The following is a 20,772-nucleotide window of genomic DNA, read 5'->3' on the forward strand; positions in this document are numbered from 1 at the left end:
TGTGAAGGTTTTTATCTCTATGTGTAGAATTGTTTCCCCCCCTCTCCTTGTTGTTATCTTTCTCTTTCTTTGCTGCATGTCAGGTCCTCCCTTCTGATTCTCAAGGTTGTTTCTCAGGGCGTAAGTGTGAACTTGTTAATTTCCCACGATTTATTAAGACAGGTTAGTTAGCATAACGTCAGGCAGTCAGGAATTCCCTGGTAGACTGAACAAAGATAAAACACTAGCCATTTCTTACATGAGCCATTTCTTTCAAAATTATAAGGTAACTCCCTCATACTGGAACATCAATCATGCCCCAGAGCAACAAAGCCATTTTGAAGGACATTATTAAAGGCCTTCCCAAGACTGAGCAACAGAACAAATCTGAAAAACACCTTAATAACTGGCTCTAGCATTTCAGCATTCCCCCTTCCAGGCAGAAAAAAAGTATAAAACACAAGCCTTTTACCCTAGCTAGTGGGCATCCCACTTCTGGGTACCCTCTCCGGCTCTGGAGCTGTAACCTTTTTCTTGCTTTAATAAAACTATCCTCTGCTACAAACTCTACCTCTCTGGTCCGTGTCTCCATTCTTCAGATTCACGAGACCACGGCTCCAGCACAAGAAATATCCCACATCATTATTTGAGCTCATTAAAAGTGGTCCTGAGAAGCAGGATGTATATACGTATGTATTCTGATAAGGGGGATGGCTTCTCTCCCTCTCTAGCATTTTTCCTTCTCCTAAGGACATATCTTGTTCTCAATGTCTGACTACTTTGTGCCCCAAGTGAGCCCAGCCTGTAAGGGGCCTTGACCCAAGTGGGAGCAGCTGCCAGGGGCCTCCTCAGGGGCTAGTTGCCTCCTCCTGCTCATTTCTACCTACCCTCCCAATATTTCAGATGTGTATGTCTACGCACAAAAAGCAGAGGAAATATGTAAAAACAAAAACAAAAACAAAAACAAAAAACGAGTTGCTCGAGGTGATGGAATTTGAAACATTCGCTTTTTTCTCAAAACATTTTTTTGCTACAGTTTTTTTATACACCATCTATTCAAGTACAAAATACAAATGTTGATGATCAAAACTACTCCATTTGCTTCCATTATCTCTGTTCTTTTGCAGTCTTCCCGGAGTCCTCACTCACTTCTAGGCTTCAGCTAATGCTGTCATCCCCAACGTCGATCTCTCACGATTTTTCCTTCTAAGCAGGGATACCCTGTCCTCTGTGTCCTCCAAGTTCTCTTGGCCACCCAGCCTCCCACCCTAGTTCTCTGGAGTTTTTTTTTTCTAACTGCATTTGCTTCCTTTCCCGCTGGGAAACTTCACATTCCAGAGACTTGGCACGAAACGCTTGGAGTTCGGGAACGGGCGAGGAAGGGTGTCTCAAGTGTTTACTAGGCCTCCCACACTCTCCCCGGGCCCTGCCCCCAGCTCCAAAACGCTTCCTGGAAATGTCCTCCTTATCACTTCCCCTCAGGGGCTGGGGGCTGGGAGCGGGCGGTCCCCTCCGCCCCCGGCGGCCGCTGTTGCCCGGCGCGCGCGCTCGCTGGTGACTCCGGGCTGCAGTCCTGAGAGAGCGGTGCCTGGGCTCACAGCTCCGCCGCGCAGAGCGCTCGAGTCCCCGCCGCGACGTGCCACTGTTCCCGCCCCGCGCCTTTGCCGGCCAGGCCATGAGGGTCCTGGGTGGGCGCTGCAGGGCGCTGCTGGCGTGCCTCGCCCTAGTGGTTCCCGTCGCAGAGGCAAACTGTGAGTAATCCGTAGCGTCTTGTCTTCTTTCCCCAGCCAATGCCAGCTGAGCTACCAGCCTGGTTGGTAGGATTGTCTTTTCTGGGGCTGCAGCCTCCTAGAAAGTTTCGGGCACGTCCGGACAATCAGCGGGCTGATGGAAGCAGCCGTGGATCTAGCGGGCAGTGTAATGGTGGGGCAGGGGCAGTATGTGCCCTGTCTAGGGATCATGTGTTGCCTACAGGACAGAATCAAGAACCTGGGTAACACTAAACATCAGTGAAGGAATTAGATCACCTATCCCTTTGCCCCCAACAGCTGAACTTCGCAGTTAGAAGACAGGGATGAGCAATTCCAGTACCATAGTAGGGAGGAAAAGGCAACCCGCGATTCCTTCCCTTTGTACAGACGCCTGTCCCAACCAGCAACCCCTGCTGCAGCCTACCTCCCTTTTGCAATTTCTGAACTTTGAGCTTGGTTTACTTAGCTCAGCATTGACTAACGAATTGTTTTAGGGTGATTACAGATTTTCCTACCAGTTAAGCCGTTGCCATTTTCTGACCTTGAAATCAAAAGGACTGTTAAATATTGTATTTACCAGATCATTTTGTAACTGAGGATTTTTGACACTGAGTGCCACCGATCTGAGCTTGTGGCATGAATTTTCTGTCTTTATCTTTGTATTTCCAGTTCTTTATGTTCCTACCCATGCTTGGATTCAAGAAAGGATATTGAGTTTTCTTTGGAAAATATTGGTAATATCAAGGCATTTAGAAGATTCTAGTGTCAGTTAATAAGTTTGTTTTCTAAAGCTTAAGCATGTTCATTGATTAAAAATGCTTACTTGTGCTATGTTTTATTCTCAGGAAATGGCATGAGAGAGATAAACTCTGAATTACAAGTAACTTTTAGGCTTTCTAAAGCTCCAATGTAAATTTTTCAAACAAGGTAATTTAAGGTGAATTAAATAGGAATTTACTAACGTTTCACTAGTTCCTATTAATTACTGATCAGGATGAATGAGGTATTTTAAAATTCTAATTTAGAGCCTAAAATATTATTTCTTGATTTTTATATTAAAGAGCTACAATAGCAGAACTTGAACATTCAAAATCCTATATTAAGCCTATATGTGGACCATATGCACTACATCATTATCAACATAGGCAATTAGGACAATCATGTATTTGCTTGTTAACCAGTGTTTTGGAGAGGAGAAAGAGGCAGGCAAAAGTGGCTTCCACACTTAGGCTTGTCATCACAGGAATTTGCTAGGCCCTTTCTTTTTATAGAGATTGTTACATTTTTTTTTTTTTAAATTTTTATTGGGGTATTGAGGGGGAAGGGAACAGTGCTGGGGAATTGGGGGAAGGGGAACAGACAAGTTGCTGTCGTTTTGTTCTTCAGTCTAGTTGTGGAGGACGTTGCTTCACTGGCCCAAGTTGGCACCATCATTGCGCTCTTCCCGGGCGAGGCAGATCAGTCGCCGGCTTCTGGACGGCCGCTCACTGCGGCTGCTGGCCGCTCATGCTGGCTGCTGGGTACACACGGTAGCCCATGGCAACCCACTGCCACAGGGGCTGCAGCCTATGCTATCGCCGGCGACTCATGGCAACCCAGCTCCACGTTGAGCTGTTGTTCAGCATCTTAGCTGTGGAGGGCAGTGTCACTGGCCCTCGTATGTGGGATCCGAACCGGGGCCCTCTGGCGTCCCAAGCCAGTTCTTAACCATCGCGCCACTCGGCCGGCCCGAGATTGTTACATTTTCATTGAATCTAGTCAGAGTTAAAAATTATGTGTGTGTGTATGCATATTACATTCAGGTATTCAAACCATATATGTGGAGGAATACACTTGTTATATATAGATACTCATAGAGCAGATAAATTAATTCTGTCAATGTATCATGTAAAAAGGCTCTATAATCTCTTCATAAAGTATGATAGTTTAATTGGACTGAAATAGTTTAATTGGGTTGAAAATCATCTTGGTTTACTGATGAGGAAACTGAGATATAGATGAAATGATTTTACTCCCTAAGATTTTAAATTTGAGGTATAATTAGAACTCTAAATATTTGATTTATAATTCATTGTTGAGAGAATTGTTATAATTCATTGTTCATAGAAGTATAGTTATTTGAAGAAAATTAAATCACAGTTTTAGTTTTGAGCTAGAAATCATCTACTTCAACTTCTTCATTTTAACAATAAAGAAATTGTTTGGAGATGTTAGCTGACTTTCCAGACATTACACATTACATATATATTACATATATATTTAAAAGATATACTGTCTGCATATTTTATGTCATTTCTCACTAAGGGACTAAGCGCTGTGGTGAAGAGAAGTAGGAGAAAGGGGATGTCCCTTTTGGCTCTGCTAATTTGGACCTATCTAGACTTCCACTTCTGGGTGGGTGCAGTCTATCCTAGACGTACTGACTTATATATTCCTTTTTTTACTCTTGTCTTTTCCTCTCTAACTATTCCTTTTACTGTTGATCTTTGTCTTTTCTTAAAGTCCCTTTATTTCAGAGTCTAAAATCTTATATTGATGGAGAGATTTTATCAAGGTCAGGTTCGAGTTAGGGTTGGTGCTGGAAGAGTTAGAGACAATCCCTGCTATACAACAACAACAACACCCTACGCCATATTCTCTTACCATTAATTCTATCCCAGGAAACACAGTAATGCTTTTCGTAACAGACCTTTTCTGTCCACTAAGTTTAATAGCCTCTTTATAACTAAATTACACACACACACACACACACACACACACACACACACACACACAGAGAGACACCCATATATTTGAACTTTCAAAATATTATGAGAAAAAATATAAGAAGTCTGATATACATAAATCAGTATTCTTTAGCTACAAGAGACAGAACTCTTGGTCACGAAGGAAGGAAGGAAGGAAGGAAAGAAGAAAGGTAGGAAGGAAGGAAAGGAAAAAGAAAGGAAGAAAGGCTGAAAGATGCTGAGTGGATTCATTGGAAGGCTACTGAACGGTATGCTGAATAACCAGGCTTAGGGAAGCCAGGGACTTGGGCGTTTAGGTGATCTATATAGTGGGAACTCATGTGCTCACTATCTTAGGAGCTGCCACCAGATGACTCAGTTCTAACTGCCTTCTAGTCGTGTATGTCTCTACTCATGATTGAAATTCCTAGAAAAGAGAGCCTGATCATTTTGGCTTAGCTGGTTTCTGGAGTCCCGTGACTGACAGCTCACTAGAATCAGGCAGCGTGCAGGACAGCTCCCACGTAGGAATGGATGCTGGGAAGGAAGCAGAAACAAGAGAAGTTCTACACATTCTAATTATTGTCTGGACAACATACACAGATTTCCTTCTTTCCACAGACACCATTTGAAAATATTTCAAATATGTGTAGATATGTCTAATATAATGTAAATAAGTAAAGTACAACAGAAACAGCACCAACCCTAACTCTAACCCCCTCAATAGGTTTTATCACCACACCCAGAGAGGAAGACTCAAGCCTACCATTTCCTAGTTTAGGTGATATCCATATCTCCTCTCATTCTGTCACAATCCCATGTTAATGTGCTATGCTTTAGGGATGAAATGATACATTGCAGTGTACCAACACATCATATATGCCAAATAATAATAATAATAATAGTGATAATAAAAAGACAAGCAAGGGAATACAGGTACTCACTTTAGGGCTTGCCTGTCTCTCTTGGTTATAAACTAGAGCTGTTTCTATGAAGAGCTTTGTCCTTATTACCTCAATTCATATCTGTGACAGTGCTGGGGTTTTGTTACCACAATGAGATGAACTACATATGCCCTTATTCAGGAAGAAACTGAGCCCCCTTCTTCTGACCTGTGGATGGTTGTATGCTTCTCTTTTACAATTTCAACTGTATACAATAGTTACTCTGGAGGAGTAATGCTCCTAACCCTGATTTTTATGTGACAACAACACGATTTTGCCTTGATTATTATCTGGTCTATTTTTAACCAGATTATTATTATTTTAGACCAGTATTATTAATTTTTATTTTTATTCTATTTTATTAATATTTATTCTATTATTTTAGGCCAGTATTATTATTTAGGCCAGTATAACCTCTCTTATTATTATTTTTAAAAACCAACAGTAAAGAACTTCAAATGGCTATAAAGCAGCCTCAGCTTCTGTTTCAGTGGGAAGTATATTAGGTCCCTTAGTGAATCTGTCCACCCCTGGTTTTCCAATTTCTAGATAAGCAGAACCTAGTTGTAAGGAAAGAAAGCTAAAGAATTGAGAATAGGTCTTTGAATTAGTTTCTTGGGGCTGCTGTAACAAAGTACTACAAACTGGGTGGCTTAAAGAATAGAATTTAGTCACTCACAATTCTGGAGGCTAGAAATCTGAGACCAAAGTGTCAGCAGGGAGAATCTGTTCCAGGCTTCTCTTCCACTTTCTGGTAGCCTAAGACATTCCTTGGCTTTTAGAGGCATTCTTCCTGTGTCTTCACATCATCTTTGCTCTGTACATGTCTGTCTCTCTTCCAAATTTCCCTTTATAAGGACACCAGTCATATTGGATTAGGACCCACCTTTATGACCTTGTCCTACCTTGATAATTTGCAAAGTTCCTATTTATAAAAAGGTCATATTCACCAGTACTGGGAGATTAGGACTTCACTCTCTTTATTATGTATGTATGTATGTATGTATGTGTTTATTTATTTTAAAGATTTTTATTGGGGAATTGGGGAAGGGGAACAGCCAAGTTGTTGTCCTTCAGTCTTAGTTGTGGAGGGTGCAGCTAGCTCAGCTCCAAGTCCAGTCGCCATCCGGCCGCCCATCGTCAGCTTGGGGCAGCTCAGCTCAAGGTGCCATGTTCAATCTTAGTTGCGGGTGTACGTAGCCCACCATCCCATGTAGCAGTCAAACCAGCAACCTTGTTGTTAGGAGATCTCACCAGCTGAGCCATTTTGCCACCTGTTGGCAGCTCAGCAGCAGTTCAGCTCGGGCACAGCTCACTGGCCTGTGTGGGAATTGAACCAGCGACCCTGTTGCTCAGAGCTCGCACTCTTAACCAACTGAGCCACTCGGCCAGTCCAGGACTTCACTAACTTTATAGGAGACACAGTTCAACCAGTAACAATCACTAAGAATCAAATCATGACAAGTACTTCTTCCCTTTCTACTTTCATTCCTGATGTGTGTTATTTTGGCTTTAGGAAAAAGAACACCATATTTGAACTGAGTCCCCAGTAATTGGTCAGTCCATTATTCCCAAAGGCTAGGTCCTTGCAGGCATTAGACTATATAAAAATGAACTGAGCCCTCAGTAATTGGTCAGTCCATTATTCCCTAAGGCTAGGTCCTTGCAGGAATTAGACTATATAAAAAGACCAAGAAAACCATAATCATCTCACTGATCTATTTCCTTAATTGTAGACTTAATTCCTTAGAGGTTATACTATGTGGCTTAGCATAAAAGCTACTTACTGAATAAGTCTACTAATAGTGGTGCTGACAGAAAAATTAAATCCTAATACAGAAAAAATATTTCTCTGATTACAAGATAAAAAAGCCCTAACTAATCAACTGACCACTGCGTATCTGATTGGATTTTGCAATATGTCCAATTTACAACAGCTGAAAGAATAGCAATTCTGTCTTTTTTTTCTTTTCCCCTTAGTAGTGAAAGCCTGGTGGGCCTTAGTGAGGGAAAGTCAGTATAGCCAAGTCTACCTGTAGTCTCCATCCTTGCCACCATGGTTGCTTTTTTATTTTATGAGTATTGAATAAACATTACACTGAGTCACACAAAGTGACAGCCTGAGGGCCATATATACTCACAGAATTGTGTGTTTGGCCCTCATGGCATTTTAAGAAATTAGAAAATTTCATCCACAAATTTGGTTTCATTACTTGTCTTAACAAATAAAGGAAGATCTGGCAACACTGGGTCCACATTCCAATGTGGTAAGATTCAGTTAGAGCTGATTCAGAGCTGCCTTCTCTAGATAGAAATACTCTCTCCAGTTTGCCACAGTTTCAAGCATCTGCGATTGTCTTTTACCAAATTCTCTTCCTTTGTTTATGGTACCATTCTGACACTTAGAGGTTTTTGAGTTTGTGGCACTCATGCTAGAGCCTTGAGAAGAAACACAGTTGACCATCCTTAAGCTGGTTATTCTATCCCCTCTTATTAAGAACTTCTCTGGTATGGGGCTATGTTGTGAACATTTGCCAGGAACACAAATATTCTCGGCTATGAGCCAGTTCTTGCCCAGACTTCCTTGTACCTAGGCCTGAGATCTAGCTCTTTATAGGTTCCTGAACACTGGACAGTCCGTTTGCAACAATTCAGAAAGTAATATAGAGTCTCATTTCAAATAATTTCTCATTCTGGGCAAAATGGACAATGGAAAATACTGCTTAAATGTCTGCCATTGTGAAGGTTTTGTTTCTCCAGTGCTCCTTAGGACCACTTGAAAGAGGCTGTGGTTTGTGTATTTGTTCGTTTCTGGCTGTAGCAGGTTGGCCTCTGCCTCATGTTGCTACATCACAATATCTAATAATCACTCAAGGTTTTTGGAATCTGTTTCCTTAGTGCAGTTATCCAATGCAGTTATTTTGCTTTGGATAAAACTAGGATAATGTTTACAGTACTGTATAAAAGGTATATAGTAAAATATACACACACATATATATGTATGTATATATATATATATATATATATATATATATATATATATATATATATGTTTCTTTAAGGGCGTCTCTCCTCTCCATTCAAGAGGTTCTGGATCCATCAAATCCATCAATTTATTTAAGTTTGGTAATTAAAGAGAGATGATGATTTCTTTATTTTGTAACTGAAGTACAGTTTCTATTTGCTAACGCCAGGGACATTTGGGGTGAAAAACTTCAGTGAAGAATTTTGTGAATTGTCTTCCTATCTCATTCTATGGAGATTTTTGTTGTTGTTGTTGCTAATCCGTTCTCCAAGATTTGATCTGTAAACTCAGCCTGGCTTTGATTCAGGTGAGTCCAGACTGCTACCTAAGCTCAGCACCGCCAAATTTCTTCCACTCCACCCAGATCTGGGAGTCCATTTCAACTGCAGCCCTTCTCACCAGCATTTCCAATCTAGGGAGGATTGTCAGTGAAATGCTTTTTAAAAACTTCAGTGATTTCCTCAATAATCTATTTCTATGCTAATCATGGAAACATGATTTTCTTCTATAGGGGGAGGAGGGATGAACGAGTGAAAAGGTGAATAGGTAGGAACCACATGAATGATTCAAGCCGGGATGTCTGCCTTCTAGTCTGTGTGAATCCTTTTATGTTACGCCAAGGAATGTCTGGCTTTTCAGTGTTATTTTAGTGTGTGCAGAGGTTTCATATAGGATGGCATTAGCCATCCAAGCTAACTGTTAGAGCTGAAGCTGGTGACCCTAGCTAGCCCATGAAATGAAATCAGCAATATGAATACATTTGGCCTGAGTCAAAATTTATATATGCCTTTGTGTATTAGTTTTCTATTGCTGTGTCACAATTAACACAAACGTAGCACCTTAAAACAAAACGATTTATTATCTCATAGTTTTGTAGGTCAGAAGTCCAAGCGCAAGTCCAGGGACCTGCTCAGAGTCTCACAGGGCTAAAATCAAGGGGGTCCACCAGGGCTGGGGTCTCACCTGATGCTCTTCCATGCTCACTGACTGTTGGCAGAATTCAGTTTCTGCTCCTGAGGCCTCCCACCAATTCCACCACGTGGCTGTCTCTACAACGTGGCAATTTGCTTCTAAAAGGTCAACGGGAGGCCTCTGCGGCTGCTTCTTGTCCCCTACATCTATTTCTGATATATGAACCTGGCGTACCAGGCTCATGATCTGGAGGCTTCCACATCTTTTCCTCCAAGTGATGGTTTCCTGGGCTTCTTCTCAAAGAGGGCCATTCTGTGTCCTCTCTTCCCTGTGGACTTTTCGCTTTCGAAGCCTCCTGTTTGGAAGACTCTTACTTATTTTGATTGTTCCCACCCTCACAACTACCGGTATTGGTGATCTGTCTAAAGCAGCGGTTCTCAACCTTTCACAGGGGTCACCTAAGACCATCGGAAAACACATATTTTTGATGGTCTGAGGAACAGAGACACCGCTCCTCTATCCGTCTCCAGGCCCACATGCAGATACGCCCACATACGAGTACCTGGCGACCCCTGTGAAAGGGTCGTTTGACCCCAAAGGGGTTGCGACCCACAGGTTGAGAACCGCTGGTCTAAAGGCACCTGGAACTTTAGGATACTTTATGAGATTTTGTTCCTTTTTTTTAAAGAGTCATGGATTGGCATGTGATAAAGTGTTCTAGGATCTTTATTTCCCTGTTTATATTAAAGGGTGACTTAGCCAATTATTTTCTCAATTGCTATTTTCTAATATTTTAAATATATTTGGGGCTTACTTGTTTTTGTTTTTGTTTTACTCTTCTGCTTTATTGGTTATTTTATTCAAGGAATAAAGTGAAATACCCTGTCTTATCTAGGTATATTTTTGCTTTCAATCAAGCCCTCTGGTTTTTAGAATTAATGAAGAAGCAAATTAGCAGCACATAATTGAATAACCTCTGTTACAGGCATTAGTTTAAATTCTTCATAATCTCCTAATAGTTAGGATAAGATATGCTATGGAGTAATAACACTTTAAGCCCCAAATCTTCAAATTAATCTTCAAATTACCAAATCTTAGTGGCTTAGCAAAACAAGAGTTTATTTCTCAGTCATGTAAAGTCCAGTGTGGTTTGCGTAAATCTCTCTCATCTATACTTCCTGGTACACATGGCCTCCAATGTCCCTGCAAGAAAAGAGAGCAGTGGAGGATATATACTTGTTATTAACTGTTTTAACATGGAAATGACAAGACTCATTTCTGCTTATAGTTCAAATAGCCCCATCTCAAGGAAGCACATGAATATTTGGTCAGTATTGTCTCTGTTACAAACATTTTCCTTCTAAGGTTAAGATTATAGTTTCATCCTCTAAGAGAAGCGCAAATGCTTATTGCCTATTTAAACTTCGGTAATATATATATTACTAAGTGTGAGGTTGTTAGTTATGTGAATAAAATTTGTGATGGAGAGAGCATAATTAACTATGCCTACTAACATACTAGCTGGTGACTTAGTATAAATGATATTGAGTTGGCTGTTATTTATTTTATTGAGGAATTAGGGGAGGGGAACAGCGCTGGGGAATCTGGGGAAGGGGAACAGACAAGTTGCTGTGTTTTTGTTCTTCAGTCTAGTTGTGGAGGACGTTGCTTCACTGCCACATGTTGGTATTATCATTGCGCTCTTCCCGGGAGAGGCAGATTGGTCGCCGGCCTCTGGACGGCCGCTCATGGTGGCTCTTGGCAGCTCACACTGGCTGCTGGCCGCTCACGCTGGCTGCCAGCCACTCATGGTAGCTTACAGCAGCCCACTGCTGCAGCCTATGCTGTCACTGGCGACTCACGGCAGCCCAGCTCCAGGTTGAGCTGTTGTTCACCATCTTAGCTATAGAGGGCAGTGTTACTGGCCCTCATATATGGGATCCGAACCGGGGTCCTGCTGCTCAGAGCTGGCATCCCAAGCCAGCTCTTAACCAATGCGCCACTCAGCCAGCCCGGGTTGGCTGTTATTGTAGCAGGGTGAAAACAATATGGCAATAGCTGGTACTGAAATTATTTCTATGGTGAGAACTGTTATTATTTTAGAAATTAACTTGAAAAATGGCTTTAGGTTTAGAAAGGTAAGTTCCGAAAACATGTTCTATAATGTTGCTATTCAAGTGTAGTCCATTGACCAGCAGCAGTATTACCCAGGAGCTGATTACAAATGAAGTATCTCTGGCCCCACCCCATGTATTTTAACAAGACTCTCAGGTAACTCCTGTGCATACTTAAAGTTTGAATCCTTGTGGTCTATAAGGAGATAGCAGGGAAGATAGATAAATGGTTCTGACTAAGAAGTGAACAGATTACACGGGTGGTAGTAGGGGATAACCAAGGAGATAGAAGGGGAAAGGAAGTGAGCCACATGGCAGAGAATGCAGCTTGTGAAGGTCTCCAGTCAGAAATTAGGTGAGAGGTGGACAAAAGATTTTTAGGAGCTGGCATTTCTAGGATTCAACTTTCAATTTAGAAGCTGCTTTAATATAAAGTACAGCCATTCCCACCTTCTCCCTGCCGCTGGCCCCCAGTGTTTCTTCAGAAGGGGTTGATTTCCACATTTAAGTTGATTAAGAATGAAGAGAAGAAGATAGTGAGATGAAGAGTTTAGTGAAAGCTAACACATGAAGCCAATAGTGATCATAAAAACCACAGCACCAAAAGAATGCAGATATCTTGAAATTTTATCAGATGTGGTATTGGCATTTCACGTCACCATTTTGTGAATCAAAAGGGCAGGATGACAACTAAATTATCTTTAAATTGTTAAGCTTTGATTGAGGTAATGCTTTGTTATGCTAAAAGAAAAAAATACCTTGGTGCTGCAAAAAAATAATAATCTTAACTCTTGTTCTATGGGTGATACAAAATTTTTAATCAAAATGTTCTGTTTTATTTTACAATTACCTGGGAAATATATATATATAATTATAATAATTTGGGAGAATGGGAAAGAATTCATTTTTATTAAATTGAAATTGAAATATATTTGTTATATAACTCTAAATTTAAGTTGTACATTAGTTTAATACATTTATATAATGTATATTTATATAATACATTTATATAACATTTATATAATGTGGTTGCCATTAAGAATTCAATAATTTTGGGCTGGCCAAGTGGCTCAGTTGGTTAAAAGTTAGCTTAAGATCATGAGCTCTGAGCAACTGGGTGGCCGGTTCGATTCCCACATGGGCCAGTGACACTGCGCCCTGGCTGGTGGCAGGATGGCTCAGCTGGTGAGAGCACATGCTCCTAACAACAAGACTACCTTGGTTGGTGGGCTACGCCTGCCCTCAACTAAGACTGAACCCGGCACCTTGAGCTGAGCTGCCACCCAGATGGCTCAGTGGATAGAGCATGTGCTCTTAACAACAAGGCTGCTGGTTCGACTCCCGCATGGGATGGTGCTATGCCCACCCGCAACTAAGATTGTAACAAAGCACCTGAAGCTTAAGAGTCCATGAGCTGCCGATGGGCAGCCAGATGGTGACTGGCTCCCTCCACAACTAAGATTGAAGAACAACAACTTGGCTGGTCCCCCTTCCCAATTCCCCAACACTGGTCCCCTTCCCCAATTAAAAAAAAAAAGTATTCAATTATTTTAAACAAGAATATACTCTGTATAAAAGGTATAAACTTTCAATTATAAAATAAACAAGTCCTGGAGATGCAATGTACAGCATGGTGACCATAGTTCATAATAATGTATTGTATATTTGAATGTTAAGAGAGTAGAACTTGAAAGTTCTCATTACACACAAAAAATTTGTAACTATATAGGAGATGGATGTGAACTAAACTTATTGTGGTGATCATTTCACAATATATACATATATCAAATCATTATGTTGTACACCTGAAACAAATATAATGTTAAATGTCAATTATATCTCAGTAAAAAAAAAATCCTTGCATAACAAAAAAGGAGTCAGAGGAAATAAGATAACATTTTAATAGTGTCTTTGAAGTAGAATTATGGTGCATTTTATTACTTGTTTACTTTTTTGGCTTTAAAAAAATGCAATAAATTTTTATTAACTCTAGTGTGGAGAAAACCTCTGTATTTAAGAGGTTTATTTATATTACATTGTTCTAAATCTAGAAATTTAGTCCTCCAACCTTATGGGGAAGTAAAATACATATGATTTATCTAAATAGATTCTGAGTATTTCTACAAATGAGTCAAGTAATAGGAACCAATTCTCAGTAGTTCTAGACCATCAGTATAAATCTTTACAGTCCTCTTTTCCATTTTTTTGGAATGAATTTTGAAAAGACATATTCAGTAACAGTGGCTTTTAAATCTTCATAAAATTGGTAAAATTGTAACTTCCTTCATTTATATGATATTTCCCATCTTTCAAAATGTCACATTTGGCATTTTTCCATTGGGTTTCACAGATATTCTGTGGTGCATCTTCCCAAGTTTAACTCTGCCCCTATCTAAAGTTATTACCCCCTCTTTTTCTTCCTACTCTCAATTGAGCTTCTTGAAGAAATAGTTTATTCTGAGATCTCTGTTTCCTCTCTTTCCACTCTCTCACTGGTATTGGTGACATTATATTTATGGTGATCCTGTTGTTAAACCAACTGTATAGATTTTAACTCTCATCCTACACAATAGTAATTATTATTAATAAATTATTTCCAACACTTGACACTGTTGAAATTTACCTTTTTGAAATATAATAAGCATTATATTTTTCAATTTTTTCTCTGTCTCTCTCCATATGTGTTACTAATTTTGCTTCTGTTGTTTTGATGACCTCTGATTTCCCTTAAATGTTAGTGTTTCCTGAGTTTCCATTTTGACATTCTATCCATATTGGTCAGCAGCATAAACTACTAGCTATATTCTACTGATTCCCTAACATTTTTAAACCATTCAAGTAATCCGTGCTTAATATAATCTAATTTGGGAATACAGGTATACACTAAAAAAAAAAAAATGTGTCCGAAGTCCTACTAGCCAGAGACCAATATACCATTTTGCTCTATAGTCTTTGCTCTTTGTCTTCTTATATACATTCTTAGAAATTCTTAGAAATTAAAATATATATATATATATAATATATATATATATTTTAATAAAATATATAAATGAAAGAATGGAATTGTGTTCTACATGTTATTTTTAACTTGTTATTTTACCTAAAAATATGATTGTTTTCATATCAATAAATTAAAATCTATATCACACTTTAAAATAGATTCATAATTTTCTTTATATTTATCATAATATATTCAACCAAACCAGTTTTTGGACGTTTAGATTGTTTCCAGTGTTTTGCTTATATCAGTGATATTGTGTTGAATATATTCATATATATTCCTTTGCATATGTCCATGTTCATTTCCTCAGGCTAATTTCCTAGAGAGAGGGTTGTAAGCTGAATGTCAAAATAGTGTGCCTCTTTTGAAGGTTTGGGATACATAGTGTTAGATTTCTCCCTGAAATCTGCTTTTAAAAGTAGATTTTAAGAGTGCCTAATTCCTCTCATCTTTGTCAGCATTGAACATTAACTTCTTTTTAAATTTTTGTCAATGCAATAGGGGAAACAAAAAAGGTGACTTTTTTGGAGTGGGGGGGAATAATTCATTCTGTTTTTCAGTTCACCCATTAACTTTTTACTTCAAAATCATATTTCAGTTCTCTACTTTTCCTTTGTCATAGCAGCCTACTTTTGTTTTATGGATGCCAGATCCTCTTCATTTAATTAGGATATTAGTTATACATTTTTAAAAGTTATCTTTTATGTCTTCAATTACTTCCATTATCTCTGGGGTCATATTCTATATGTTCCTCTTGTCCTCTTTCATGCTATTAATTTTGTGCAAATATCTGGTGATCTTTGGCTGTTGGTGCATATTTTTTAAATATAGCCCTAAGTTGATTAGATAGACTAGGTAGCTGGCATGTGGTTCTTCTGTGGTTGTTTAGTTTAGTTTCCCTAACAGGATGTTTTTTGAACTGGGAAACCTGCTGTCAGTCCTATTTGAGTGGGCAGGTATGTCAGTAGCCAGGCTTCTCTTTAGGAGCTTTTGTGGGAATTGGGCGGGGTCAATTGCCAAGGTAAGGAGGGCATTACTCTTTGAAAATAACCTTTCTAGTTGCTCTACCAGTTCTCTCCCACACTGTACTGTGATGAGATTTGGAATGACTGGAAGTTCTGCTCGTCTTTGTCATCCCAATTCCACTGGATCCTTCCCAAGCAATGTCTCTCCCATCTATAGGAAGCCGTTTTCAGATTTTATTTTAAAGGCCATTTATGGTCTTTATCTTCTATAAGTGAAAGAAGGGGACTCCAATCGCTTTGCTGTCCTGAATGGAGTTGTATAATTAATCTGATGCTTATTCTTACTATCAGTTGATTCTGGAGTTTCTCTGGAGCTAGTTTTTTAAAAATTGCACCATATGCTATGTCTAAATTGGTTTTCTTTTTGCTCATTTGGTTTGGCACTCAGTGGACCCTCTTTCTATGAAAACTTGTGTTTCTCATCAGCTCTGGAAAATGTTCTACCTTTACTTATATGATAATTTCCTCCTTCTATATGCTCTGTTCTCTTTTTAGAACTCCTCTGGAATTGATCCTTGATGACTTTTACTCATGTTTTCTGTCTCTTTGAAATGTTGCTCTTGGTTCCAGGAAATTTCTTTAACTTCTTTTTTTTTTTTCAACCCTTTTATTTTGGCCATCATATTGTAAATTTTTCAAAGTAGTTTTTTTTTTTCTTTGCTTATACTTTCATCCTCTTCTTTCGTGGATGAATTATCTTCTTAAGTCACTATAAGGATATTCATTAGATTTTTAAGAAGTTTTTTTTTTAAAGATTTTATTGGGGGGTTGGGAGGAGGGGAACAGCATTAGGGAATCAGGGAAGGGAAACAGACAGGTAGACAAATTGCTGTTTTTGTTCTTCAGTCTAGTTGTGGAGGACATCGCTTCACTGGCCATGTTGGTATGATCATTGCGCTCTTCCCGGGTGAGGCAATTGGTTGCCGGTCATTGGTTGGCCGCTCACAGTGGCTCTTGGCAGCTCACACCAGCTGCCAGCTGCTCACGCTGGCTGTCAGCCACTCACGTAGCTCACGGTAGCCCACTGCAGCCCCACTGCAGCCTACGCCATCGCCGGCGACTCACAGCAGCCCAACTCCAGGTTGACCTGTTGTTCACCATCTTAGCTGTAGAAGGCGCAGCGTCACTGTCCCTCATGTGGGATCTGAACAGGGTCTCTGCTGCTCAGAGCTGGTGTCCCAAGCCAACTCTTAACCAACGCGCTACTAGGCCAGCCCCAGTTTTCTTTTTCATGCTGCTGGTAGCTGTTAATTTTATCCTCCTTATTTCTGATGATTCTTGGTTATCTTTTTATTTATGCAATAGTACTGGATTGATTTTAGGTGACTTGTGAGGGTTTCTTCTGCTGTTTTATGTATTGATCTGGATTCCTGCTACTCTTCTAAATGGGAGAGTTAGTAAGTAGCTCTGTGTATACTTATTGTTTGATTCATTTATACAGTTAATGTTTATTGGGCTCATTCTGAGTATATTGCTGCTTGTACGTTGGGATGTACTGGGAGAGCAGTGCTGTGTGTGTTTGCTGGACTTTCCAATTAATCCCCCTGCTTCTAACTGTCTTTCTCCCATTCTCCCACTAGCTGTTTTATTGCCTTTATGAGGCTTATTTCCAAAAGGCAAAAAGGTTTTCATTGCGTCTCTGTGTTTGTATTTTGGATCAAGGCTTCTTCTCCTTTGTTTTATTCATCAACAGGTTTTTCACTAGCTTCTCAGCTTGGAGAATTGGCTGAAATCACTTATCGAACAAAAGTTTGGTTGTACTGATATATCAAATACCACAGGCTACATGGCTTAAACAACAGAAATTTATTTTCTCACAGTTCTGGAGGCTGGAAAGTTCCAAGGTCAAGGTTCTGGCAGATTCAGTTTCTAGTGAGGGCTCTCTTCCTGGCTTGTAGATGCTGCCTTGTACTCCTCACATGGCCTTTACTGGGATTGTGCATATATGCATGAGGACAGAGAGAGAGAGAGAGAGAGAGAGAGAGAGAGAGAGAGAGAGAGAGAGAGAGAGAGNAGGGGGAGGGAAAGGGAGAGGGAGAACTCTCTGGTGACTTGTCTTATAAGGACACTACTTAGTCTAGTGGGATCAGAACCCCGCTCTTATGACCTTATTTAACCGTAATTACTTACTTAGAGCCTCATCTCCAAAATACAGTCGCACTGGGGTTTATGGCTTCCATGTATGAATTTGGGGATGACACAAACATTTAGCCCATAATGACTTGTCAAGTAAAACAAAAATGCGTATTTTATTATTTTCATTACTGCGGAAGAGGACAAGTTGGTTTTATACCTTGTCTGTGGTTATTTTTCTTTTTAAAGTGAGCCTGAGTTTCTATATCTTAAACGCACCATTTCTCATTATTTGTTGTATTTTCCTTCTTTTCTGTAACTCTTTATCCCAGTAATTTTCTCTCCTTTCCTTAATAGGTTGTAATTTTATTCCATTGTTATTTAGGCTGTGTCTTATTGCCTTTTGGAATGTCAACAGGGAGTTCTGAGAAGCTGGCAGAGATTGTATTGAATTAGAAACATCTACTCGATGTTGTACCAATGTTCCACATAATTTCATTTCTACATCAGCACTTTTTTAAAAAATAAATAATATCCTAAGAGTCAAAAGGGAAGCCGTTGAGATCTAGAATCTTTGTAAACTTCTAAGCACACTTCAGACTTGCTTAGAAGTGGGATATTGCAGAATTAGGCCAGCTCTTTCAGTGTTGCCTTTAAAAATGTCCAGGAACAGTTTGCCTGTTGCTTTTCCAAACATAAATACAGACACAGGCCAGTGAACTAATAATATTAATTGATGCCATCCTAAAAAAATAGGTCAAATAGAACAAAAAACAAAACATTTCCTGTGCTGTAAACTCTTGGTACATGACGTCAAAATCAGATGGTATTTTGGTATCCTAGTGTGTAGGAGATTAAAAAAAAAAAAAGACAAGGAAAGCTGTGCATGAATATCTTGCTGCACGTCATAAAAGAGACCACCCACTGTAGTCTCAGGAAGTCTAGCCAGTTGGCAATGTAGTAATCCAGAGAAGAAAAGAGAGGACTGTAGAGAATTCCTCTTCATACCTTACCAAAATCTGAACTCTGATGAAGTATAATAATTTATCAGTCACTGAGAGCAAGCAAGTCAAATAAAAGAAATGGTCAATGTCATTTTTTTTCTGGGTAATAAGCTTCCTGTTCTGTCTTTCGGGTAGAAGTATTTGTTGTTTTGGAAGGAATAAGTAAAATGGACTGCTCTCTCTGGCTACAGTTAAATCAAAATTTCAATCTTGCAGAGACTACGGCAGAGTGTTTGAGTTCTTTTTTTTGTTTTTTCCTAGAGGCTGTAAATTAGAGTTATAATTATATCTTGGAGTAAGAAGAGGCCCATTTCACTTATGTTGTGGCTGAACAGTTCGGGCATTGTCTCCCTATTCACTCATTGATCTGTTCTGGAATGGAGGTCAATGGTCACAGATTTTTTTAATGCCACCAATAGCTTTCCTATTTCTAAATAAACACCAGCCCTTAGCCCTTCTAAGCCAAATGTTTTAGAACTCACCTTTATATGTGCAGCATATAATTCACAGATTATTTCCTCTTTTTTTTCCCCCTGGATTTAAATCCTTATCCAGACCCATCTCTTATGATCTTTGAAGTCAGCCTGTGTATTGCTCACTCCTCCTGAAGGACAGACATAGTTCACCTTTAGAGAATACTTCTAACACTTTTCTAATCCATAACATAATAATATGAGAAGAATCAGTTGTTCAGCAGCATAGTCCTCAATATGAAGCAAAATGTGAAATTTAGAGAAAAACAAGGGTAATAGCCTTCTTTAAAAAAAAACAACAAAAAAAAATAATTTAAGGATAGCATACATACAGACATAGCATTTCTTTCTGAGGGCCAATACAGATTTTTCCAAAAGTTCATAATAATTATATAGGCTGATGAATGCCTAATTAAAAATCAATCTTTGGTTTTTTTCTTAATCTTTGAACCTTCACATTTTTTAATATCCCTCCTCAATTGGAAATCTTTTTAGTAGAAGTGGTTATGAAAAAAATGAAAGATTTTATAGTTAATGGGCTAACTCAAAATAAAATTTATAATATTTGGCCATATGTCTTCCTAGCATTATTAACTGAAGGTTTTTCTATATTAACATGCAGTTCTACTTTTCAGGCTTTGATTTAGGAAAACATGCCATTTCAACAGTTGAGACATATGAGGCACAGTTATGTCTCAAAGTATTATCTAATTGTTTTATTTGTTCTTTGAAAGCCATTTTCCTTTACCCCATCCCAACACTGAAACAGAAACAAAAATTCAAACACTGTGCCAACCAAAATGCTAGCCACAGATTCTCTCCTCAGACCATTCTTTTAGGGGCAGTTTTTCATTCTTGGGATGCATCAGATAAGGGCCTGAGGAGAGCCGGCCGAGTGGTGCGTTGGTTCAGAATTGGCTTGGGACACCAGCTCTGAGCAGCAGAGACCCTGTTCAGATCCCACATAAGGGCCAGTAATGCTGTCCCTTCTACAGCTAAAATGGTAAACAATAGCTCGACCTGGAGCTGGGCTGCCCTGAGTTGCCGGCGATGGTGTAAGCTGCAGTGAAGCTGCAGTGGGCTGCTGTGAGCTACCTTGAGTGGCCAGCAGCCAGCATGAGCTGCCAAGAGCTGCTGTGAGCGGCCGTCCAGTGGCCAGCGACCCATCTGCCTCACCCGGGAAGAGCTCAGTGATAATACCAACATGGGCCAGTGAAGCGACGTCCTCCACAACTAGACCGAAGAACAAAAGGGCAGCAAGCAACTTGTCTGTTCCCCTTCCCCAGTTCCCCAATGCTGTTTCCCTCCCCCAAGCAGAGACAGAAAGGAAAACTAAAAAAGACATGAGCTTTTGGAGGGAGGATTTTTTGAATCATCTTTGCAAAGGACAAGAGAGCAGAATGGAAGAGATTCAGAAGATGAGCTGTCCTAAAGCTTGGGCCTCCGCCATCTGCTACCTCATCCTCATCTGACTGATCAGTTTTGTGCCCCAAACCTGCAGCTCTGTGGTTCTGACCTGCCTGAACAAAGCGGGAGAACTAAGTGGGAAATGGGCCTGAAGAAAGGTCCCCCCTTGACTAAGGTCCAACTGAAGTGAACAGTGGAGGAATTTTCCTGTGAGCAGAGGCAATACTAACACCGCTATTCTTATTACAGGTGCTTGAGTGAAGTACCAATAATAATACAGTTCTGTTTTGGAGATAAGACAATGAAACGCATGCTGGAAAAAACTAAGATTTGCCCCC

At 39.8% G+C, this 20,772-nt stretch overlaps 1 protein-coding gene across 1 annotated transcript in view; it reads left to right on the forward strand.

Annotated features, from left to right (window-relative positions):
- The first annotated feature begins 1,450 nt into the window (after positions 1-1,450).
- Positions 1,451-20,772, forward strand: part of PROS1 (protein S) — a 74,585-nt gene continuing 55,263 nt past the window's right edge. Inside the window, exon 1 of the mRNA XM_019631554.1 lies at positions 1,451-1,730. Coding sequence (XP_019487099.1) covers positions 1,655-1,730 — 76 coding nt within the window. The 5' untranslated portion in view covers positions 1,451-1,654. The remainder of the gene's footprint in view (positions 1,731-20,772) is intronic.

The sequence above is a fragment of the Hipposideros armiger genome, unplaced genomic scaffold, assembly GCF_001890085.2.
Source record: "Hipposideros armiger isolate ML-2016 unplaced genomic scaffold, ASM189008v1 scaffold_1005, whole genome shotgun sequence".
In the NCBI taxonomy this organism is placed as follows: domain Eukaryota; kingdom Metazoa; phylum Chordata; class Mammalia; order Chiroptera; family Hipposideridae; genus Hipposideros; species Hipposideros armiger.